Here is a 20,773-nt window from a genome sequence, read left to right as displayed (position 1 = left end):
GAAAAATGAAAAACAAGAGGAACCACTACCACAGCCATAACCTACGGTCTGGACATGGTTTGAGTGTGTTTGTGTATATATATATATATATATATATATATACTTATTGTTCCATCTGTCTGAAATGATTCCAAAAGATGTGTGATTACACTCACACCAATTTTAAGTTCTGATTAGAGAGGGTTTTCCCGAGGTGCTTGATTCCCCAAATAAGGAAGTAGCATCTTGGTAATGGGAATATAAGAAGGCCTGGTTTGTTCAAATCTGATTTTTGAGCCGGAAAGAACATTATGGGCGGGAAATGTTTTTGGACATAAAGCTTAAATGGTTATTCTCTTTCCTCTGCAGTGTGGACCAATGTTGAGCCTCGGTCTGTTCCAGTCTTTCCCTGGCATTCATTGGTCCCTTTCCTCGCCCCCACCCAATCAGATGCTTCCTCTCAGTCAGGAGAAGGCCAGCACCCAGTCAACCACCCCCACACAGCCAGTCTTAAGACAGGTACGAGGTACATTTATGACTGTAAAAAAATGACACCAACACTTGTTCCTTTCTCTGTTCATGTGTTATTCTATAAACTGTCTTGATCTTTTTTGTTTAGTTTGCCCTGAATAAGTATGCATCTCTTTTCCTCAGAGTGTCAGGGGGTGGCAGCCCTGCCTTCCGAGCCTGCAGAGGCACCTCCCACTGTAGAAAGAGGCCCACCATCCCGGCCTCCCCCCTCATCTGAGGAGCCAGAGAAAGAGAAAGGAGATGCAGAGAGGGAGAGGCCTGACAGTGAGACAGAGAGTGATGTAGATGACCCGTAAGTGCAGATTTTTTGTTTCATCATGGTTTTCAGTTAAAAGCTTTGAGCGTGTATGGGCATTTTTAAGATGTATGTTAATGTGTTATTAGTGTCCATGTAAAAATGTGGTTATGTATTTGTCCAAGTAAGCCTTTGCTGCAATTTTATGTGTGATTGTGCCCACACATACTGTAAGTCAGTGTGATATTTTCTCTATCCTTGTGCTAATTTGGGAATAAGAGCTCAATGCCAGAACAAAGCAGATGGGAACAAAGCATTCCATCTCTAGGCTCTATCAGTATATGAAAGACAGTCGGCAGTCTGACAGCCATTCAGATCAATGAACTATCTGCTCAATCTGCTGATGTATCTCATGGGAGAGGAACTACTTGTTCTCGTCTTCACCTGGTAGCTTTCAGGTGAATGATGTTCAATACTAATCAGTTTTATTAGTCAACACGAAAGCAGGAAAGAGAACCAGTATTTATATTTGACCCTGTGTGTGTGTCTGTGTCTGTGTCTGTGTCTGTGTGTGTGTATTGTTCTGTGGCAAGATGCTCTGTCTAATAAAGATTTTAAACAGGGGAATGTTTTGTCTCCTTTAGCTTTCTCCCTGGAGTTGTACCAGAGCAGCCTCTATCTACATCACCAGTAAAACGGCGTACTCAGTCCCTGAGTGCACTGCCCAAAGATGGAGACAAGAGCAGCCCTGGAAAGGTCTTTTCACTGCCCCCGAATGAACATCCAAATTCTCCATGTGTCATCTGCTAATCTCTCTAACCTAATATGTTTCTGTCTTGTTTAGAGGGAGAAGGACCACATCCGGCGACCAATGAATGCATTTATGATTTTCAGTAAGCGCCATCGAGCCTTGGTGCATCAGCGTCACCCAAACCAGGACAACAGGACAGTTAGCAAGATTCTTGGGGAATGGTGGTATGCCCTGGGACCTAAAGAGAAACAAAAGTACCATGATTTGGCATTCCAGGTACTTGGATACACTCTTAAGACCAAAAAACAAATCAGTTGTGTGTGTGTGTGTGTGTGTGTGTGTGTGTGTGTGTATATATAAAATATGCATGTACGTGTGTTGTGTCAGTCTTCTTTTACATGAAATCACCTCTTATCACTCTTCTCAGGTAAAAGAGGCCCACTTTAAAGCCCACCCAGACTGGAAGTGGTGCAACAAAGACAGGAAGAAGTCCAGCTCTGAAGGCCGTGGAGTCCCTGGAGGCAAAGATATAAGAGAGAGGAGCATGTCTGAGTCTACAGGTTGGTCCATCTGAACTTTCACAAGTTCACAAATATGTTTCAGTGTCATCTGCCAATCTAGTTTCCTTATCATTTCCAGCCCTTTTAACAACCCTCCATTTCCCTCTAACAGAGCCCCATTCTGTGGAGATGAAGGGCGTCGGTCCAGGTCTAGTGGGCGTGTCTGAGAGGAGTACAGGAGAGGGTAATGCCAGCCAGCTCACTCGTCCCCGAGCCTTCTCTCAAAGTGCCATGCACAGCCTCGAGCGGAGTGACAGGGGTAACACGCAGGCCCTGGCAGAATTGGCACAGGTAAGAGTGCTTTGCACAAGAGTTATATGCAACTGGCAACAAATGCAACAAACATCTCTGCTGGAGATATAAACAGTGCCCTGTAGCTGTGGGGAGGGAGTGAGCAACTGCACAAGCAACAAGGAGTTTTTCTCTTGGAAGGATTGAAAAAAAAATGGAGTCACCAAATAATAATTAATTTTGGTTGATTTAGTGGATGAAAATTTTTTTATGCTTTTAGACTAAGACAGGATGAAGACGGGCTGAAAATACTGTATATGTGTTGAGATTTCTTTGATGAGATGTGATGAGAAAAAAAAAATGTAAGTTATGAATTGTAGGACATGTAAAAGGGAAAAAAAGGATTGTTTTGTCCCCTCATCTGTGCACACTGTCTGTCAAACTTGAAAGAATGTATCCTGGTCTTTGATCAATGTGCCATGCACACAACATATGCACACTCTCCTCCCAGGTGTTGCCACCTCAGCCTCACAGGCAACATGTGAAAAGATGGTTTACCACTTTTGTCCACTAAACCTAAACCTAAGTAAATGCATACAGTACCTTTATTTGTAACATTTTAATCGGCCTATTTGCCCGATCTTGTTTATATTTATTACAGGCAGCACAAACGAGTATGTCGCTTAGAACTTGCACGGATGAAACGCGTTTACTTGCTGCTGTGGATCATGTGGATGAACACTTCTGAGACTGACATTTTATATACTACAGGAATTACAGTCTTGTTTGGGATAATCTCTGGTGATAGCAGAGAGAACAATAGAGAGAGAGAGAGAGAGATCGGTTAATGGTTTAGAGACATTAGCTCCTTAATAAGAGAGTGAGAGGTGCAGCCGATGATACTTCTGTGTTTATTAGTCTGATATGAAAATCAGGAGAGACATCAAAGCAGTGTTTGTTCCTAACAAAGCAAACCAGTCACCAAAGATGTCTGATGAAGCAGCAATGATATCTCTCATTATAATAATATAATGATAATACACCACTGTTCCCGCACTCAGCAATGGTATTTTCGCGTAAACAAAGGACATCAGCTGATGGCATGGCCCTTCAATGTTGCCCAGGACACATGTAGGATGCGTTGTGTGCACACACTTGCAATCTGATCGCTTAGGACTGATCTAAATACCAGGTGTGTACAGGGACAGCAAACATAGCAGCAGTGCAATGGTGGGAGAGTCAAGGGTATCCAGCTAAGGTAAACAATCTTGATTTCACTTGAGTTTGTGTTAAGAGATGAAGAGAGCAATGACAGATTGAAAGGGCAATGGTGCTTTACAAAAGTAATCACGTGATATCGTCTTCTTGATTCAAATTTTCAGTGTATAAGCCTAGTTGAAGAGAAAACATTATTTTTACTCAAAACTTACAAAAATGTAATGATTTTGGACAACTGAACCTGGACTAAAATTAATTTAGTCCTTTGTTGACAAAAACTAGACTGAAACTAGGAAAAAAAAGAGTCAAATATGCCTACAAGTATTATGCGTTGTCTTCGTAAGACTAAATTTAAAACAGCTGCCTAAATTAACACTGGGTGGACCCCATAATTTTGTAATAAATGAAAGATGTCTTGACATCAAATGTTGCACCATTTCTTAAGCAAACCATCCCCCACTGCTAGTCAGTCAAGCCGTCCCCTGCACTGGACAGAGACTCCTTGCTGTATCATTGTGAACGCAAGTAGAAAAAACACGAAGCAAAAACAACAGGGTCTTCGCCCCGAAGTTCCTTCAGGCTCAGGCCCTAATTAAAAGGTACAGATCAGTTAGAACAAGGTCAGATTGTCCTCTTGGTGATTGCAGGTGCTATAACTGATAAAAAAATTCAAATAAAAAACAAAAATAGATCTCTTAAGTTGTCAAATTTGTGTGAAATCCTATGTAAACATATTATCTTGTTTCAAAAGTGTTTCTGATGAATTCTCTTTCTTGATGAATTCAGATGTGTGGAGATGGAGGTGGTCAGTTTTCAAGCCATGCCCCACCATTGTCTCAGTCCCAGCGGGGGGTCAGTGAGGACATGACCAGTGACGAGGAACGTATGGTCATCTGTGAAGAGGAGGGAGACGATGATGTCATCGGTAAGAAACGAGCATACTTTTTTAAATGAGACACAAGTAATAATTTGAGTATTATTCTGTCTTCACTGCTTGGTCCTCTTTACAATGATGCTGGATTGTGTCATGACCATTTGACTGTGACCATGTCAAGTGTAGCTGTAGTGTATTTTTCTTTTCCAGAGGACCCTTATCCTAGCAGCTCCATCGACCTCAAGTGTAAGGAGCGGGTGACTGACAGCGACAGTGAGAAAGGTTCTGGAGATGAAAGTGATCAGAAGGTGACTTGTTGCTCCTCTGTTATTCACTGACTTTAACATAAAAAAGAAAACTACACAAATGTTTCACTCTTATTATATCAATGTTTTTTTTTTCAAATAATTTGCCTGTCTGTCCTCCCTTTTCAGAGAATTTTTGCTCCAGTCATCTGCTCCTCTTCATCATCATCATCTTCCTCCCATCCTACCCCACATGGCAGGAGTGTTTCACTGTCTTCTTACCCTACCAGCAAGCGTTATGATGAGGGACGAACAGGAGGGGCTGTGTTTTCAGACCACAGGAGGAAGGGAGGGGGAGAGGGAGATGGTAAGGACACTTTTGCGGGTGAGGGAGGAGGAGGAGGAGGAGTGCAAACTTTCTCCCTCTCGTCTGGCCAGTCGGTTATTTCCACTTCTCCAGCCGGAGGGCCTCCATCCTCATCTGTGGGTTCAATGGGCGCAAACCCACTCCTGGGCGCAGTGAGAGTAGCCTCCACTGTGTTGACCAATGTAATGCGGCCTGTCATCAGCACGCCACTCCCCATCGCCAGCAAACCCAGAGATGGAGGAACATCATCCAGCCCACACCTGCCAGAAAGGAAGTCCTTGACTTCCCAGCAGCAGCCACAACTTCTGCTTGGTTCAGGATCAGGAAGCGCAGCCACTGGTGGTGGGTACTATTCTTCGTCATCAACTAATCCTGTTGGTGCAGGGGTAGGCCCAAGCGGAGTTGTGACTAATTTGGTGTTAGGTGGGGCTCTCTCTGCCCAACCTGCTGTACAGCTCATCACCCCTTCTCCTCAGCCTCAGCCCTCCCAGCAGCAGGCCCTCTCCTCCACCACTGTTTCAGCACCGCATAGCCAAACGAATGGGCCCCTGCCTCTGCCCCTGCTTCAGCCCCAGTTCCTTCCTTCTTCTTCTGTAACACCCCCTGGGGGCAAGGCCATCACACAAGTTCAGTACATACTGCCAACCCTACCTGCCAACACCAACCCTAAGAGCCCACCTCAGCAGCTAAGCCAGCCAACCAGTATCTTCAACCTGCCCACAGCTCCTCCCACACACGTGTCCTTGGCCAATGGAAAGCAGCATGGTTCAAATTCACTGACGGGATATACGTCCAGCTCAACAGTAGGAGTGGTTAGCCCAGGAACTAGAGGTGAGAGCCTGCTGCGTGCTAGGATACATATCTAACTGTCAGTGGTGACTTTCAGTGAAATAAAATTCTCCATCTGCCTCCCTCAGTGCAAACACAGTCCCCAGTGCTCCAGGGTAAAATGATTGTTCCCATGGCAACAGTACGGACTGCGCCAGCCCCTGCTCAGCAGTTTCCCATTGTTGCTCCACCTCTTCCTGTCCAGAATGGTGCTCAGACAGGAAGCAAGGTTAGTGAGCAAAACATTAGAGATACTGAGATAGAGTACTTGGCTCACAACTTGCAGTCTTCATTTATTTGCATTTGTCCTACATCTCTCATTCATGGCCTCCTCCTTCCATTGTTCTCTAGATCATCCAGATAGCTCCCATGCCTGTGGTCCAGTCCCAGCTGCCACAGGGCGGAGCGGTCCATCCTGCCAGCCCCTTCCCTGTAACAGTGGCCACAGCTGCTGTTGTGGCACCAGGATCAGCCCCCTCGCAGGCTGTACTGCTGCCGCCAGCACCCACCAGGTATGAAACTACACATCAGCTGCAATGAGATAATGAATATGAATGCTCTTTCTTTTGGGGCTTTTTTTTCTTAAGTGGGGAACAATCAAATAAGTAACAGAATGATGGTTTAACATTCATGTTTATGGTCATTGGCCCTCATTAAACATTTTTGTTATTCAATCCAGTGATGAAAATGTCAGTATGGGATTATTGAAGCCATCTTGTGTTGTAGATGATCAGTAATCACATGGGATGGATAAATGTCACTCAGTGGCAAGAAAGGTATTTTTCATCCATGAGACAGCAAGTATGAGTGATCTTCTTCCTTTATAATATTTTCCAAATTATCACTGCTTTCATGTCTCACAGACAAAAGGGAATTAAGTTGCCTTCAAGCATGGACATGGCAACTCTTCCTGTAGCAGCCATGTTTGACCAGAGGCCACATGGAGTGTTCTTTAATGGGGATCAATGATTGGAAGCTCAAAGCCATTACTTGAACACGTAGATGAACGCTGGTGCAGATCAGATGTCTAAAAGGGTCTATAAACAAATTACGCACGAATAAAGCTTGTCTTGGCTCTGTCAAACAGGCACTCATTTATGAACATATGCCAGCCTCACTCAGCCTTCCACAGGCTGCCGTTGATGGTCCCATAATTGTCAGTTTCTCTTTAAAAATTAGCTTTGGTTACATTGGCTGGATATGTTCTGTATTAAATAAATGCAACTGATGGCTCCCATTAATACGTTTATACAGTATAATCCTTAGAAAAACAATTGGCTAAGGTTCATATGTTCCAGAATAAATATGTTGACAGTCAAATAGCCCAACTTTGAGCTTCATTATTGCTTTACTGTTTTTGAGGCAGCCAAGAATATACTACCCCTGGAGCTAAAATATGGGAGAAGACAGGCACACATGGGGCCAGCTGTGATTCAGAATCTCTCAGAAACTAGTAAACATCACCAAAGATAAATGAACCATATGAACATTGGGTTAGCATTCAAAGAGAGAGTATATTTATTCCAAAAATGGAAAGCAATCAAAAGGGATATTTACTGGACAATTTCGTACACTGGAAGGCTTATTCAAGTAGAATAGCAGTTTAAACAAGCCACTTTCATTTAGAGTGGTTTATGAAGCTCCATAAATGCACTCTACTGATCAGGGTTAACCTTGACTTCCCAGCAAAATAAATGTTGACTTTTATTTATTTATACTGCAATGAGCGAGGGAACGCCAGTTCTATTCTGAAACTTGATTGACTTAATAGGACAAATTACACCATTCATCTGGAAGTACTGTTCCTGATGGCGGGATGTCCAGTTTTCTATAGTGTAGTGAATAGACAATGTGAACAACAAAAAGTACAGCAGGGGTGCAGCTGTGGCAGAACAGCTCTATTCTGGATCTGTTAGTCATGCTGCTGGTGGCCCAAGCTGCCTCTGCCTTCCACCCCCACACTACCTCTCAACTCTCAACACACACAAACACACACAGCACTAGTCATCCAGCTCTGCTCGCTGTGATGTACACTCACCCTCTGACCCTCACTGCAGCAGTTCTCTTTTTGTCTTCCTAGGTCCCTCTGATCATGCTTCTGTTCCCTTCCTTCCTGTTTTGTCTCATTATTGTACCTCAACATTTTCTCTTACCGCCACTACAACTTTATTGACATTTTTCATAATATGTTTACATCATCCTTTTTTAACTCTCAGTGTTAATTTTCCTACATTTCACTCATTTTTATTCTTTTCTAATTTCCTCTCTGGTTCTTCTACATCACATTCAGGATCACCTATGTCCAGTCCACTCCAGGGGTCCCATCCTCTCTGCCTCTGGTCTCCACGACAACAGGCTCTTCTCCCACCCACCAAGCTCTGCCAGTGCCTGGATCTGCATATGTTCCATCTCCCTTAGCAACCCTTGGGTTCACAACCATCACACCTCCTGGACAAACCCTGGTTCAGCCACTGATCGCAGGTTAGGGCTTTGGAGAGATGGGTTTCGTAGCCTCTGGGTTTCTGAGCTCCAATACCCGCATATGTCACTTCCACATTTTGTCTTTTGATGGAAGAAATATACTAAACATCTGCTTTGACAACTTTTTTTTTTTTGCGTTATCTGTGTATTTCATCTTGCAACACTGAGAGTTTTCAACAAAGGGACAATAGCTTGATTTGTATATGTCATATTTGGTCTCAAGGATTCCATTCTGACAGTTGAAGAAAGTCTCAATTATTCCATTTTTTCATATTAATGATCAATAGAAAATAGATATGGGTATTTATTCACATGTAAAGTTTATGGCTTATTGGTGGAAGTGTCCAGAAGATGACAAAAGTATTTGGCCCTCATGTCTCCACCCAGGTCAGCCACCTCTGCTAGCCACAGCTCAGTCTCCACAGCCCTCCGCCTCAACCCCTGCCTCAGGCACCGGGGGCCAGATAGTCACTGCTATCTATCCTTCTTCATCTAACGTCACCATGGCAACAGGGGTCGTCTCTATGACCACAGTGCCCCCCAGCGTGGTCTACTCTGTCTCCAGCCCTTCCAGTGCTTCCACCCTCATCATGCCCAAACACACAGCCACCCCAGGCACAATTACACACCCACATCCAGACAGACAGGCAGACAGAAACCTGCCTCTGGACAGACCTGCAGATCGAATAACTGACAGGCAGGCTGAGAGGCAAACAGACCTGCTGATGCATTCAGACAGACAGTTGGACAGGCAGGTGCAGATGTCCAGCAGCAGCTCAGTGGCACCTCCCAGTGGTACAACTGTTTCTGGAAGGCCCTGCAGTCCTCCTCTTCAGATCCAGCAACCTGGTATGGCTGCAGTTATTATTTGTATGTTTTGATTTATAGATTCACATTACAGGGGAAAAACAATTATATAGTGCTGTACTCCAGCACGCAGGGTTTTGCAGTAATGTTACTAGACTCTGCCACCTCAGTTACAGTGCTGATGGTGCTTGCCAAGTTTTAGAGACTGTTATTTGAACGAACCTGGTCCATCTGCATGTTGATAAATGGCTAAGCATTTTTGGTCTGGTCTTCATTTGACATTCATTTGTTACTATATAGTTCTGAAAATTCAACATGTCTAGTTTTTCAACACAACATTTATCTGCAGCTAAAAATCCAAACAACTGCTCCCCAGTTTTAAAAAGTTAGATTTAAGCATGGCTGTAATTTTACCTCTATCTTTCTGTCTTACAGCTAGCACACCAGGCACACCGAAACTCACCCAGCTTCCAGTCAGAACCCCTCAGAAAGTGAAGGCAACTGTGGCAAACATCCCTGTGGGCAGCTATGAAGGAGGAGGTCGAGGGAAGGAGAAGGAAAGGGAGAGGGAGCAAGAACGGGAAAAGGAGAGGGAGAGAGAGCGAGAGGCTGCTGCAAACAGTCATTTCTCCTTTGATCCTGAACCTTTGGGGCAGATGGAGTCTCCATCAACACACTTTGCTGAGGAGTCGCCTTCCTCTGACAAACCCCTAGAAGGCTCCAGCTCAGCAGATTCCTCTGATACACGCAACCGAGAAAGCACAATCACCAAAGAGGCGAGAGAACGTCTTTGCTAACACTATATATCCAGTTACAGTTTAGCATTTTACAGTCTTTTGTAAACTTACTATTTTGTATTTGATGTGCAGGTTGGATGGAAGGAATCCCTCCCCTCCTCTCCTTTACCCCCTCCATTAGCCACAGAACCCACCTTGCCACCCCCACAGACCGATAAAGATGGTCCTACACCTAAAAAGGTCAAAGCCCGTCCACCGCCGCTGAAGAAGACCTTTGACTCTGTGGACAAGTGAGTTAACCCCTTTGTGACTCATTCAGGATTTTGTTCAGGACTGTGTATATATATACTGTGTGTTGTGTTTGCGTGTGTTGGTCTGGCAGGGTCCTGTCAGAGGTATATTTCGAGGAGCGCTTCGCTGAGTTGCCAGAGTTTCGACCAGAGGAGGTCCTGCCATCCCCCACCCTCCAGAGTCTTGCCACTTCACCCCGTGCCATTCTGGGCAGCTACCGCCGCAAGAGAAAGAACTCAACAGGTCTCATTCAGAAGAGCATTCCCTGACGAAATACTTTAATGGATGCGCAATGTGTTTTTTGCCTTTTAATGATTTTAGATTCTGAATTTTGTCAAAGATAATTTTGAACCAGAATCAAAGATGTAGCCTGATTTTAATGTTACATATAATCTCACTTTGTGATTTGTGTTCTAAATTTTGATTCCCTTGTGTTTGTGCCAGATCTGGACTCAGCCACTGATGATCAAGTTTCTCCAAAGAGAAAAAGTCGGCGGCGCTCAAGCTGCAGTTCAGAGCCAAATACACCTAAAAGTGCTGCCAAGTGTGAGGGAGACATCTTCACCTTCGACAGAGCAGGTAACACTCACAGCTAAGGGCAGGTATACCGGGGCAGCAGATGTCAGTTTATAGCAGAGGGGTTAGAGGAGGGAGTCTCTGATTATCCAGATATCTTGTGTTTTGATATGTGTCTGCCATAAATAGCCTCTTTGATGGGACATAGCATATACTCCCTACATTCAAACTCTCATTTTAATAATCACTCCCTCAACCTTGTTGCAGTTAAACTCCAATTATTCCAATACAGTGAAATTTTTGTGTGGCACCAGGGATGTAGATCAGTTGGTGGCTCAGAGGCTCCCTGGTGTATACATCATTGACCTGGTTTTATGTAGACCACACCAGTGATGAAATATAGAGGGACACCTAATAGATGTTAGTCAAACCAGCTGACTACCAGATGTGAACATGAAAATCATCTGGACTCGTTGGTGAAGACAAAGTAAGACATATTTGAAAGGATGGGATTGTCTTGGAAAAACGTTTTTTCAAAGATGATAAGGTATAAAATGGGGGGGGGGGGGGGGGGTATTTCCCAGAAGGCTTAGCCCCTTCACCTCTGCCCTTCCCCAGGCACAGATGGAGAAGACATCCTGGCAGAACTGGAGTTTGATAAAGTGCCGTACTCCTCCCTGCGACGAACACTGGACCAGAGGAGAGCTTTGGTCATGCAGCTGTTCCAGGAGCAGGGCTTCTTTCCCTCTGGTTAGACACAATAACACACCCATTCCCACACTTTCAGAGTGAGTTTCCACTTGCAAACATACGTTTATATTTATATTTTTTGTTTGTTTGTTTGTTTGTTATATTGGTTTCAGCTCAGGCCACTGCAGCCTTCCAGACAAGATATTCCGATATATTTCCCACAAAGGTGTGTCTGCAGCTCAAGATCAGGGAGGTCCGGCAAAAGATCATGCAGACAGCTGCCCCTTCTGATGCCTCTGGTTTTGGCATCTCTGACTCCGCCGGATCCCTGCCTGGACCTTCTGGTTCCCAGACAGGAGAAGGACCTGGGAGAGGAGGTGGGGATCTGCAGGATGAGGACGTGGAGCATGGGACAGAGGCTAGCCCAGAGGATCCTTGTGATTCACAAGACTCGTCCAGATGAGGAAGTCTGACTCCATGTCTGACTGAGGAAGTTCAACTGACCAATCAGTGACTGCTGAAGTCACTTCTTTCCAATCCCAACACGCTTTCACATTTGTTTAGCTGCACTCTTGACACATCAGGTCCTGATTTGTTTCCATCAGCAGCAGCCAACCTTGGAGAGTGAGAGACGTTAGGATGCAGTCCTGGGACTCTTTTTGTAATGTGATTCCATAAAAGGACACATGGAAAAACAGTGGCACAAGGACTACCACATAACCACCTCGACACACATTAATGCACCATGCAAACTCTGTGGTATCAGCCTTGGAGGAAGACTATGTGTGAAGATTCTCACTCAGCACTTACACATTATATTACACAACAAAGTTCCCATTGATGCCAGTGAACGAGGGACCATTGTTTACAGCTGCACTCATTTGTCTCAAAGAAAGGGTTCTTGGACATAGAGATCTGCATAATCGATTCTGAGACAGTGACAAGTTTGCAGTTTTAAAAAGAGGAAGTTTTATGTTTTGAACTTTGTTTTAAATTGGGTTACAGGAGGGAAAGCAGTAGATTGCTGCTTAAAGAATAACCTGTAAGTAGATGTATCTGTTGTAAGCTTGTGTTTGGCTTCTGCTGATATTAGGGGGCTGGGCCCTCAACAGCTGGAGACTGTTGGGTTTGATGGAGAACCCAGACTACAGACCCGGAGAGATGTTTCACTGGTTCTTTTTCTCCATTTTTACTGCTCAAACGTAGACCTTCAGGAGAGGTCGACTAAGAGTGACTGAAAAGTTGTCTGAAATCTAAGTGGACGTCTGGCAATGCCATCATTCCTGCAATTACCTGTCGGGCCAAGTCCTCCCTTCTCATGACTGAACCCTGCGCATGCCAGTGAGTAGGAACCGAGCATTCCTGTGCCTCTCATCCATTAGCCGTGAAGGAAGGAGGTGGGTCGGAGTCTGTGGGCACATCCTGGCTTTTAGTTGTGGAGGTAGGCTGATAAGGCCTTAAACCTCTTTTGCCAAGTGGTTTTATTAACTTTTTTTGATATTTGAATTTAACATTGTCTTATTCAGTTTGTTGTTTTACTATTCCTATGATTATTACTCCATATATCATTGCAATGGACCCTGGTCAGTTCTGTTCTCATTGCTGGCAGATGTTTTCTTCATTTGTAAAAGTTAAAAGTAATTTTGGAGGCAGGTGGCAGATGCTGCTTTACACCTGTACAGTCCCTCCACTTGAGTCTTCCCTCGACTGTCCTCTCACCTCAGCAAGGACCTGTTGTGCAGTTACTTTTAAAGAGGAAGATATGGACCTTTACATCCTTTCAACTGCAGTGTTTTAGACAACCCTGTATGCCTCTCTGTTCTTTACTAAGTTTGATTCTATAGCCTCAATGCTTGTACATCTCCTTCTTCCACCTCTTTCCTTCCCTCCTTCCTCCCTTTGTCACTTTATTGCTCTCTCCAGACCTCCTTAGTCAGGCGGAGAGAAAACTGGGGGAAGTGAGGGTAAGGTGATGACTCAAAGAGAGCTGGTTGGATAATGCTGGTTGTGTCTTTGTGCAAGACTTGGTTGTTTTGTAAATAATTATTGTAGAGTCTGCAGACTCATTATATTATTAAGGAAAATATGTCATTGAACATACGTTGACTTTTAAGGAGCCAATTACTGAAGGCAAAAAACATGAAATTGAAAAAACAATAAATATGGCTATTAATGTTTTTTTGTGTTTTACTTATTGTTTTGCTGTTCCAGTATGCAAGAGACAGATTTATATAAATAATTTAAGTTTGTATCTGTATCTTTCAGTATGCAAATAAAATAGGTGTTCAATTAAAGTGATTTTATTCCTGGCAACATGAAAAATTGGTTTTCCTTATGCAGAAGCACAGAAAATGAAGGCAAAATAATCCTAGCTATTCATGAAAGCCACATTTGCACCAACAATTAAGTCATGTGATAAGAGCCATGGATGATGGTTGAGACTGATGACCTTCAAAAAACATTTAATGATTTCATCTAATTACAACTTTGCTCCAAACAGCATGATGAGACAAACATTTATTTCAAATGATAAAACTGACACTCTGAATGTCATCTGAGGCACAACAATGGTCCCTTTTCATGATGAAAGCCATAACCTTGATACTTAATTATCCATTTCAATACATCATAGATCTGTCAAGAACAAACTGACATCAGTTTGTTTTTTTGTCTGTTAGACTGCATTTTGTTGGTTCCAGTCAATTTTCTTTGATCTCATACTCTGAAGGTCAGTCATCAATTTTAAGAACAGTGTTTGACTCAAGAGTTAAATCTTTTTGTTCTGATTGTTGTCAGCCCTCAAATGAGCTGCAGTCCATCCACGGCGACTGTGTCCATGGCAAGGCCGTTCTCTAAAGCTGTATGAAAAATCTCCAAGGCCTGCTCCAGAGGCAGGGCCCCTCCCTCACTGGTCTCAATGATGGCTATGGTCTCCCCAAACTCGTTGCACATGATCGTAGGAGTGCCCTGTGCCTAGGATGACAAAGAGCATTCAGGCTTAGAATGCGAACACAGACCAATGTATTGCTGTATCTCACAGTAAAGTCAATCTACCACCTCTAATTATATATTTATATCAATCTAGACAGAACAAGCTTAGGTAATGGTATGTTAAATGGCTCATAGGAGCTTTGTGAAATCGGTGGTTTCAACTGGCAATTGTGAATTTTACTCATGAGGAGACTTGGGAGTCCAATCTGACCTGCTGGACATCTGAGGCTTGAATGTGGACGAGTTGAGGCTGCCTGTTAGCTAGTTCGACGGCAGAAGCCTCCACTACTGCCCTAGTAGAACTGGTTGCCATGGCAGCAGCCTCTTCATCCAGCCTTTGCTGCCTGGCATGGGTCTTTTTGTGGTTCCTTAGGTTGGAGAACGTCTTGAAGGCTTTGCCACACTGAGGACACACGTGTGGCCGTTCCCCTGTGTGTGTCCGCCGATGTTCAGCAAGGTGCATACTCTGAATAAAACCTTTTCCACACACTTCACAGCAAAATGGCCGCTCACCAGAATGTGTGCGTAGGTGCTCTCGTAGGTGTGTGTTTTGACGGAAACGCTTGCCGCACACTTGGCAGGGGAAGGGGCGTTCACCAGTGTGGACCCTCTGGTGAAGTGCTACTCCAGAGGAAGAAACGAATAGTTTGCCACAAACAGGACATTGGTGGGCCTTGGGCCGCTTTGCTGAGGTGCCCCGAGGTCGCCCAGGGCCCACGGCGAAGTGGCTCAGTCTGTGAAGTCGCAGGTTGGCCGGAGAATTGAGCTTCTTCCTGCAAATGTTGCAGTCTAGGCCTCCTCGCACCAGACCAGTGGAATCAGATGGTCTGATCTCTGTTGTGCTCGAGGTGGAGGGCTCTGCAGTCATATCTTTGCTCAGCTCTGTCTGGTTCCGGGTGCTGCTACCTGTTCCTATTTCTGTGCCTGCTTGTGCCAGGGTGGGATGCTGCTCTAGACAGTGGCTGTCTCGTTGCCTCCTGGTCAGGAAGCCAGCCTCACAGTGGGGACATGGGAAAGGGGCGGGAGATCCTGGGTGTTGGGTGTAGCGATGTGCAGCAAGCTTGTTGGGCCAGCGAAAGGTGGCAGGGCAGTCAGGGCAGCACAGGGTTGCAGTGTTGGAGTGCAGCAAGCTGTGCTGACGGAGGTTGGAAGACTGGGAGAAGGAGCGGTGGCAGACATCACAGCGATATGGGCGCAGACCAGAGTGGATGAGGTTATGCCGCATTAGATTAGCTAGAGACGAGAAAGTTTTACCACAGTCTGAACACTGGAATGGTCGCTCACCAGTGTGTGTACGGATGTGGTTACGCACATGAATCTGCTTCTTAAAAGACTTGCCACAGATGCCACACATAAAGCTACGCTCTGTCACATGGGACTTGCGTCGATGGTGGACTAGCTGCAGCTGGGAGGGAAAAGTCTTTGAACATGAACGACAAGAAAACGATTCTTTGTCCGATGATGTGGATGCAGCAGTTCCTACTGAGCCAGATGAGTTAGGGGTGGCTTCTGTGCCGGTGTCATCCAAGACAACAGGTTTTTGGTTTTTGGCAGCACCATCCACCATTTGGGTGACAACCTGTTCTTCAGGTGAGCCAGACACCTCCACTTTGTTACCTCCTTCCTTCTCACCTTCTTCCATTTGGCTCTGGGAACTGTATAGTGGATCTTCTTCCAATTTTTCCATCTCTTCCTCTGTGAGAGGGGCCATCAGGTTCATCTGTTCCTCATGATTGTAAGAATGATTCTTCTCTCTTGCTCTTTGCAGGATGGCGAGTGCAGAGAGGGACGCTCTTCTTGGAGCTGAGACCTAGAGTAGACAACAGACATTTCAGATTAAACCAAGAGACTTAGTTAAGGCTTAGAGGTGTGTTAATGTTACTACCATGGAGGCAGGGGTTGATGTGCCAAATGGATCAGGATTGAGGTGGGTTCGCCGGTGATAGAGGTACTTTGTCATGTTGGTGAAGGTTTTGTTGCAGAACTGACATTTGTGAAGGGGGTCTGCAGTGTGGGACTTCCTGTGGGACAAAAGAGTGAAAAGATGAAACATACTGAGACAGAATCAAATGCTCCTGCCAGTCCGTAACTGTGTGGCAACCTTACACTTTTTACCTGTGCATGATGAGAGTCATCTCAGTGGTGAAGCCGTGGCCACAGTCCACACACAGGTACCTGGCAACACCTGAGTGAGTGCGCATGTGCGTTTGCAGTGATGTTGCCTTCTTAAAGATCTTGCCACACTCTGGGCATTCATGAGTTCCCTGCTCATGCACGCGCTTGTGAGCAGTCAGCCGGTTGATTGAGGTGAAGGTGCGGCTGCATAGCGTACACTGCTGGGGCTTGGCCCAAACTGCTGCCTTCTTTTCTACTACTCTAATCTTGATGTTGTCTATCTTTTCTGCACTTTCTTCTCTCCCTCGAACCTCTTCAAAGCCACTCATGACCCCTGCCTCGCCACTCTCTTTGTCCTGACCAAGGAAGTGCTCCCCCTGGTGCTGGAGAAAGTCCTCTGGGGACTGGAAGAGAAGGGAGCATTCGGAGCATTCGTAAGGGTGGATGACCACCATCTCTGTTGGCTGCGGCTGGGGGTCCTCCTGGACATTTGGTGCCAACCTTAACTCTAGCCTCTGGACCCCATTCGCCACGACACCTTGCTTTCCTTGAGAGGCTTGCCCTACAGCAGGCAAAAGTGGGGGCAGCTTGGAGCGACGCTGACTGGGATTGCTGGGGTTATCGGCCAGGGCTTGAGCTGTAAGAATTTGAAGATGCATAGTGGCAGAGCCAGGGGCTGGTGTCACTGGCGGCAGTAGAGAGGAGTGGGAGCTGACTGAGTGACGTTTCTTCTGCTGCTGCTGCTGCTGCTGCTGGGCAAGTACCTGGAGGAGATACAACCAAATTAGACCATGAAACGTCCCAACACGTCACCTCCTCTCGGAATCTATGCCTCTGCTGTGGTGATTAAATCCACGTACCTGTGCAAGAATCTCCCCAGCCTGCTGCTCACTCAGGACGTAGTTCTGCATACTGCTAAGAGGAGTGATGGTGCCATCGGGTTGTAGCACATACTCCTGAAAGCAAAACAAAACAGAACATGCTCGTTACCTGTAGAATTGATATGATGATGGGGGTGTAGAGCCGCTGTTCGAGTGACTCATCTGTGAGGAGATATCCTGTGCTGAATTGAGAGTGAAAGATATGTTGTGCAACTTATTTGTTTGTTTGTTTTTTTCTATGACTGATATTTAGAGATCGGGGCAGCCAATAACTAGTTTATGATGTCGATCATTTTGGCTGATCATCTTTCTTTTTGCATTTGAGTAACTACACTATAATAGATGAAATGATTCACAAAATTGCTTACCTCACACTGCCAGGTCTCAGGTGAGTCAAACACTTATGTATTTTGAATTAAAAAAAAAAATGTAACTATATAAAATCTCCAGAGGTGATCAAAATTAGCATGAATGAGTAAAAAAAAAAAAAAAAAATCTAAAACTAAACTGTTCGTGGACATTAAAACTATTCATCAGCGGGATTGTGAATATGTTTAAAACATACAAACATTAACAAATCAACATTGTTAGTGGCGACCAGTGACTCAAACTTGATACTTAGTGTGGGATTGCCAACACAGAGTGAGTCTTACTGTGCAAGAATGCTGTAAAATTGGGCTGCCAGCAGATGTGCCTGCATGTTAATCAGCCTCATGGGCTGAATGTCCGTATTTCATCCCTGATACTTGAGGGTAGAAGCTCTAGCAGCAGGTCCATTTCTGCTGGCACTCATCTCCAGACATGGTTCATCATTTCCATTCTTGTAAAAACATGACTAAATTACAATTAAAATATCATAATCCAGAAATTTCCCGCAGCATTTAATTCTGGATTTTGAAAAAAAAACAAAACAAAAAAACCCTTATCATTTCATGTTCAATAACATGCTCTTGGTTGATATACAACAAATTCAGGGAGCAACTTATTTGAAATCTAAATTAGTGTGTTTTGTGTAAATAATCTCCAGGAAGCCAAAATATGGCCGGCATCAAATGTGTTGATTTAGCAGCAAGAGATTGTTGAGGGACTGCAGTCAGTCACAAATGAAGGTCTGATGCTCGGTCCCTTACTGTCGTCTCTGTGTTGCTGTGCGTGCTGCTCCTGCTGTGGGTCCGCCGGTGCTCCAGCCAGGTCTCAGGTGAGTCAAACAGGGCCAGACAATCCAGACACTGGTACTGGACCGGTCCAGGCGCCTGAGCTTCGGCCCCAGTATCTGCAGTCTCAAGAATCTCGCACATCTCTGAGGAACGATCATACAGGTCTCTTTGTTTTGTTATGACTAATACATATACAACAAAGTACTAAAACTGATCTATCTAGGTTTCCAAATTTTAGAGTAAAGAAAATACTTTAGAATACGAATACTAATAAAATTATTTAGAATATCCAATGAACCTCATCCCCTCTTGCATGTTTTTGGACTGTGGGAGGAAGCTGGAGTACCAGAGAGAACCCACACAGGCACAGGGAGAACATGCAGACTCCACACAGAAAGATCCTGTGATGGAGCCGGGGCTCGAACCTGGAACCTTCTTGCTGTGAGGCGACAGTGCTGACCACTGCACCACCGTGCTGCCCTCCTTTGATATCACCATCAACCACTAAAACCAAGTATGTTTGGAGCCCCAAAAATTCTAGTTTATCAGACCTAATATAAACATAAGGAGCTAACTGAGTCCAGCAGTCCACAATGACCTTCCCAGCAGGCACGGGATGTTTATCCAAAATGTGGTCTTCGTTACAATAGAACACCTTTCAAAACTATTGAGTCTCAGACTTTTGTTTTCCACAGATTATTTTACAGTGTTCCATAGTTTGGTGATCTGCTGCTAACTCTATGCTTTTACTTGTTTTTATTCTACTATGTTTTAATTGTTTTGCTGTTATTTTAATTGTTATACGGCGACCTTGAGTGCCTTGAAAGGCGCCTTATAAATAAAATGCATTATTATTGTTATTATTATAATCCAATATAAAATCTCGTAAGTTTTTGGTCTGGGGAAGAACCCACAGCAAATGTCAAAATGCTAGTGTCATGGATGACATTTTTGTTGGCCAGCCATGACGCTAGCATGATGATGATCAAAAGTGATCATCAGTATAGTGAAGCAGTATAGAAAATCGATGGATGAAGATCTTGATGTGATGGTGTTATTACATTACGTTTTCTTATCAAACACCAGTTATCATCTTGCAAAGTCAACCCAATTTCTTATAATTCCACAAAACACACACACAAACACACACACAAAAAAACACACACAAACACAGTGAAATCCCTGACCTTGCTGCTCCACCTCCATCCCAGCTTCCCTCATGTGCATTTCCTGGTGCTGCAGCAGTTCTTCAGAGTCAAGGAGGATGGCCCCACATTCCAGGCACTGGTACTGCTGGGTCTGCTCCATGTCTGAGACACCCTGGATGGCCATGGCCTCAGCTTCTCCTTCTAGTCCAGTGTGAATCTGCTGATGGACCAGCACATCCTCCAAGGTATTGAAGAGCTGCTGGCACTCGCTGCACATGTACTGGTGTTCCACATACACACCTTCCGCCTCTTCCTGATGTTCAGCCATGTTACCACTATATGTGTGTGAGTGTGTGCGTGTGTTGTAAGTGTATCATAAAAGTTCTATCTTTACCATGAGAGGTTGATGGCGTCGAGGAGGGAAATGTAAAATGGTACCTGTAGCAAACAGGAAAATAAATAAATAAGACAATGTAAAACCGAACTATTTGCCAAACATCTGTATCATACTGGGTTTGCGGAAGCAGGGTAATAACACGCTCATCGCCATCACCTTCATTTCTCTCTGCAACAAACACACCAACGGAGCATAAAACGGCAAGTGGTAACGTTAACAAAGCCTTTAGCTAAAAGGTGGCCCTCTGTAATTAGCAACGCTACGGACGCCTCCTGTCTGATTTAGACCTCAGGCGTGCTTCATGTCTTTTTGTTTACAGTGTGATGGCGTATGGAGAGCTGTTGGCGGCGCTCCCCGCTATATTGCAGACCAGTTTCTCGGCACCGCGATTTCCTGACGGCAGCTCCCGGTTCATCGGGCGGTCCGTCAGGCGGCGCTACCCACTTTTCCCCGAAGCTCTCCGGCTAAGACGGCGGGCCCTTCTTTTCCTTACCTCTCATTTACTCTCGTTGGACGATCCTGTTTGAAGACGTCCCGTTTTTATTAGCGCATCCGTAAATTCTTTTGAAAGTCCGCTCTCACTGTCTTCCACATGGAAATCGAGAAACTGAAAGTGGTGTACAAAAAAAATGCATTTCAAAGCGTGTAGTGAAACGTTAGCCCGCCGCTTGTCTCCATTTTTGTGATAGGAAGCTCCGCCCAATGCGGTAGTCTTCAACATTTCAAAATTAGTGATTGGACAG

General features: G+C 44.8%; 2 protein-coding genes across 6 annotated transcripts in view; one reads left to right on the top strand and one right to left on the bottom strand.

Moving 5' to 3' along the window:
* The window catches only part of cicb (capicua transcriptional repressor b), a 36,581-nt gene extending 22,917 nt beyond the window's left edge, over positions 1-13,664 (top strand). The window contains exons 3-22 of one of the 4 annotated variants that reach the window (XM_086218146.1): positions 349-498; positions 634-802; positions 1,390-1,501; positions 1,590-1,772; positions 1,924-2,056; positions 2,169-2,347; positions 4,292-4,430; positions 4,590-4,687; positions 4,814-5,333; positions 5,715-5,822; positions 5,909-6,048; positions 6,171-6,331; positions 8,110-8,300; positions 8,688-9,149; positions 9,543-9,883; positions 9,977-10,136; positions 10,220-10,378; positions 10,580-10,714; positions 11,270-11,401; positions 11,515-13,664. In XM_086218146.1, the coding sequence (XP_086074272.1) occupies positions 349-498; positions 634-802; positions 1,390-1,501; positions 1,590-1,772; positions 1,924-2,056; positions 2,169-2,347; positions 4,292-4,430; positions 4,590-4,687; positions 4,814-5,333; positions 5,715-5,822; positions 5,909-6,048; positions 6,171-6,331; positions 8,110-8,300; positions 8,688-9,149; positions 9,543-9,883; positions 9,977-10,136; positions 10,220-10,378; positions 10,580-10,714; positions 11,270-11,401; positions 11,515-11,804 (3,962 nt within the window). In that variant the 3' untranslated portion in view covers positions 11,805-13,664. Of the gene's footprint in view, positions 1-348; positions 499-633; positions 803-1,389; positions 1,502-1,589; positions 1,773-1,923; positions 2,057-2,168; positions 2,348-4,291; positions 4,431-4,589; positions 4,688-4,813; positions 5,823-5,908; positions 6,049-6,170; positions 6,332-8,109; positions 8,301-8,687; positions 9,150-9,542; positions 9,884-9,976; positions 10,137-10,219; positions 10,379-10,579; positions 10,715-11,269; positions 11,402-11,514 lie in introns of all 4 variants that reach the window. The other 3 variants (XM_086218145.1, XM_086218144.1, XM_086218147.1) reach the window with 3 other exon arrangements.
* A 107-nt stretch (positions 13,665-13,771) lies between these two features.
* On the bottom strand, positions 13,772-20,748 carry znf526 (zinc finger protein 526). 2 transcript variants are annotated; one of them, XM_086218148.1, is made up of 8 exons: positions 20,524-20,748; positions 19,673-20,071; positions 18,459-18,628; positions 17,308-17,403; positions 16,448-17,211; positions 16,218-16,353; positions 14,544-16,142; positions 13,772-14,314 (listed from the first exon to the last, which is right to left on the bottom strand). In XM_086218148.1, exons 2-8 carry the CDS (start codon positions 19,959-19,961, stop codon positions 14,141-14,143), a joined length of 3,228 nt encoding a protein of 1,075 aa, XP_086074274.1. In that variant the 5' UTR covers positions 19,962-20,071; positions 20,524-20,748; the 3' UTR covers positions 13,772-14,140. The 2 variants fall into 2 exon arrangements, with proteins under 2 accessions (XP_086074274.1, XP_086074275.1); XM_086218149.1 differs by lacking the exon at positions 20,524-20,748 and adding an exon at positions 20,187-20,375.
* Between the last annotated feature and the right edge of the window lie 25 nt (positions 20,749-20,773).

This window comes from Aulostomus chinensis, chromosome 11 (assembly GCF_037954235.1).
Source record: "Aulostomus chinensis isolate RoL2024-O1b breed Wild chromosome 11, RoL_Achi_v1.0, whole genome shotgun sequence".
In the NCBI taxonomy this organism is placed as follows: domain Eukaryota; kingdom Metazoa; phylum Chordata; class Actinopteri; order Syngnathiformes; family Aulostomidae; genus Aulostomus; species Aulostomus chinensis.
The sequence above is the reverse complement of the archived record's forward strand: the minus strand, read 5'-3'. Positions and strand labels throughout refer to the sequence as shown.

Excerpts from the sequence above, each read along its gene's own strand:
- znf526 (XM_086218148.1), bottom strand. The coding sequence starts at position 19,961 with ATGGCTGAACATCAGGAAGAGGCGGAAGGTGTGTATGTGGAACACCAG. Across the intron at positions 16,354-16,447 it reads ATGACTCTCATCATGCACAG|GAAGTCCCACACTGCAGACC; the intron begins GTAAAAAGTGTA and ends TTTGTCCCACAG. Across the intron at positions 16,143-16,217 it reads CATCAACCCCTGCCTCCATG|GTCTCAGCTCCAAGAAGAGC; the intron begins GTAGTAACATTA and ends TGTCTACTCTAG.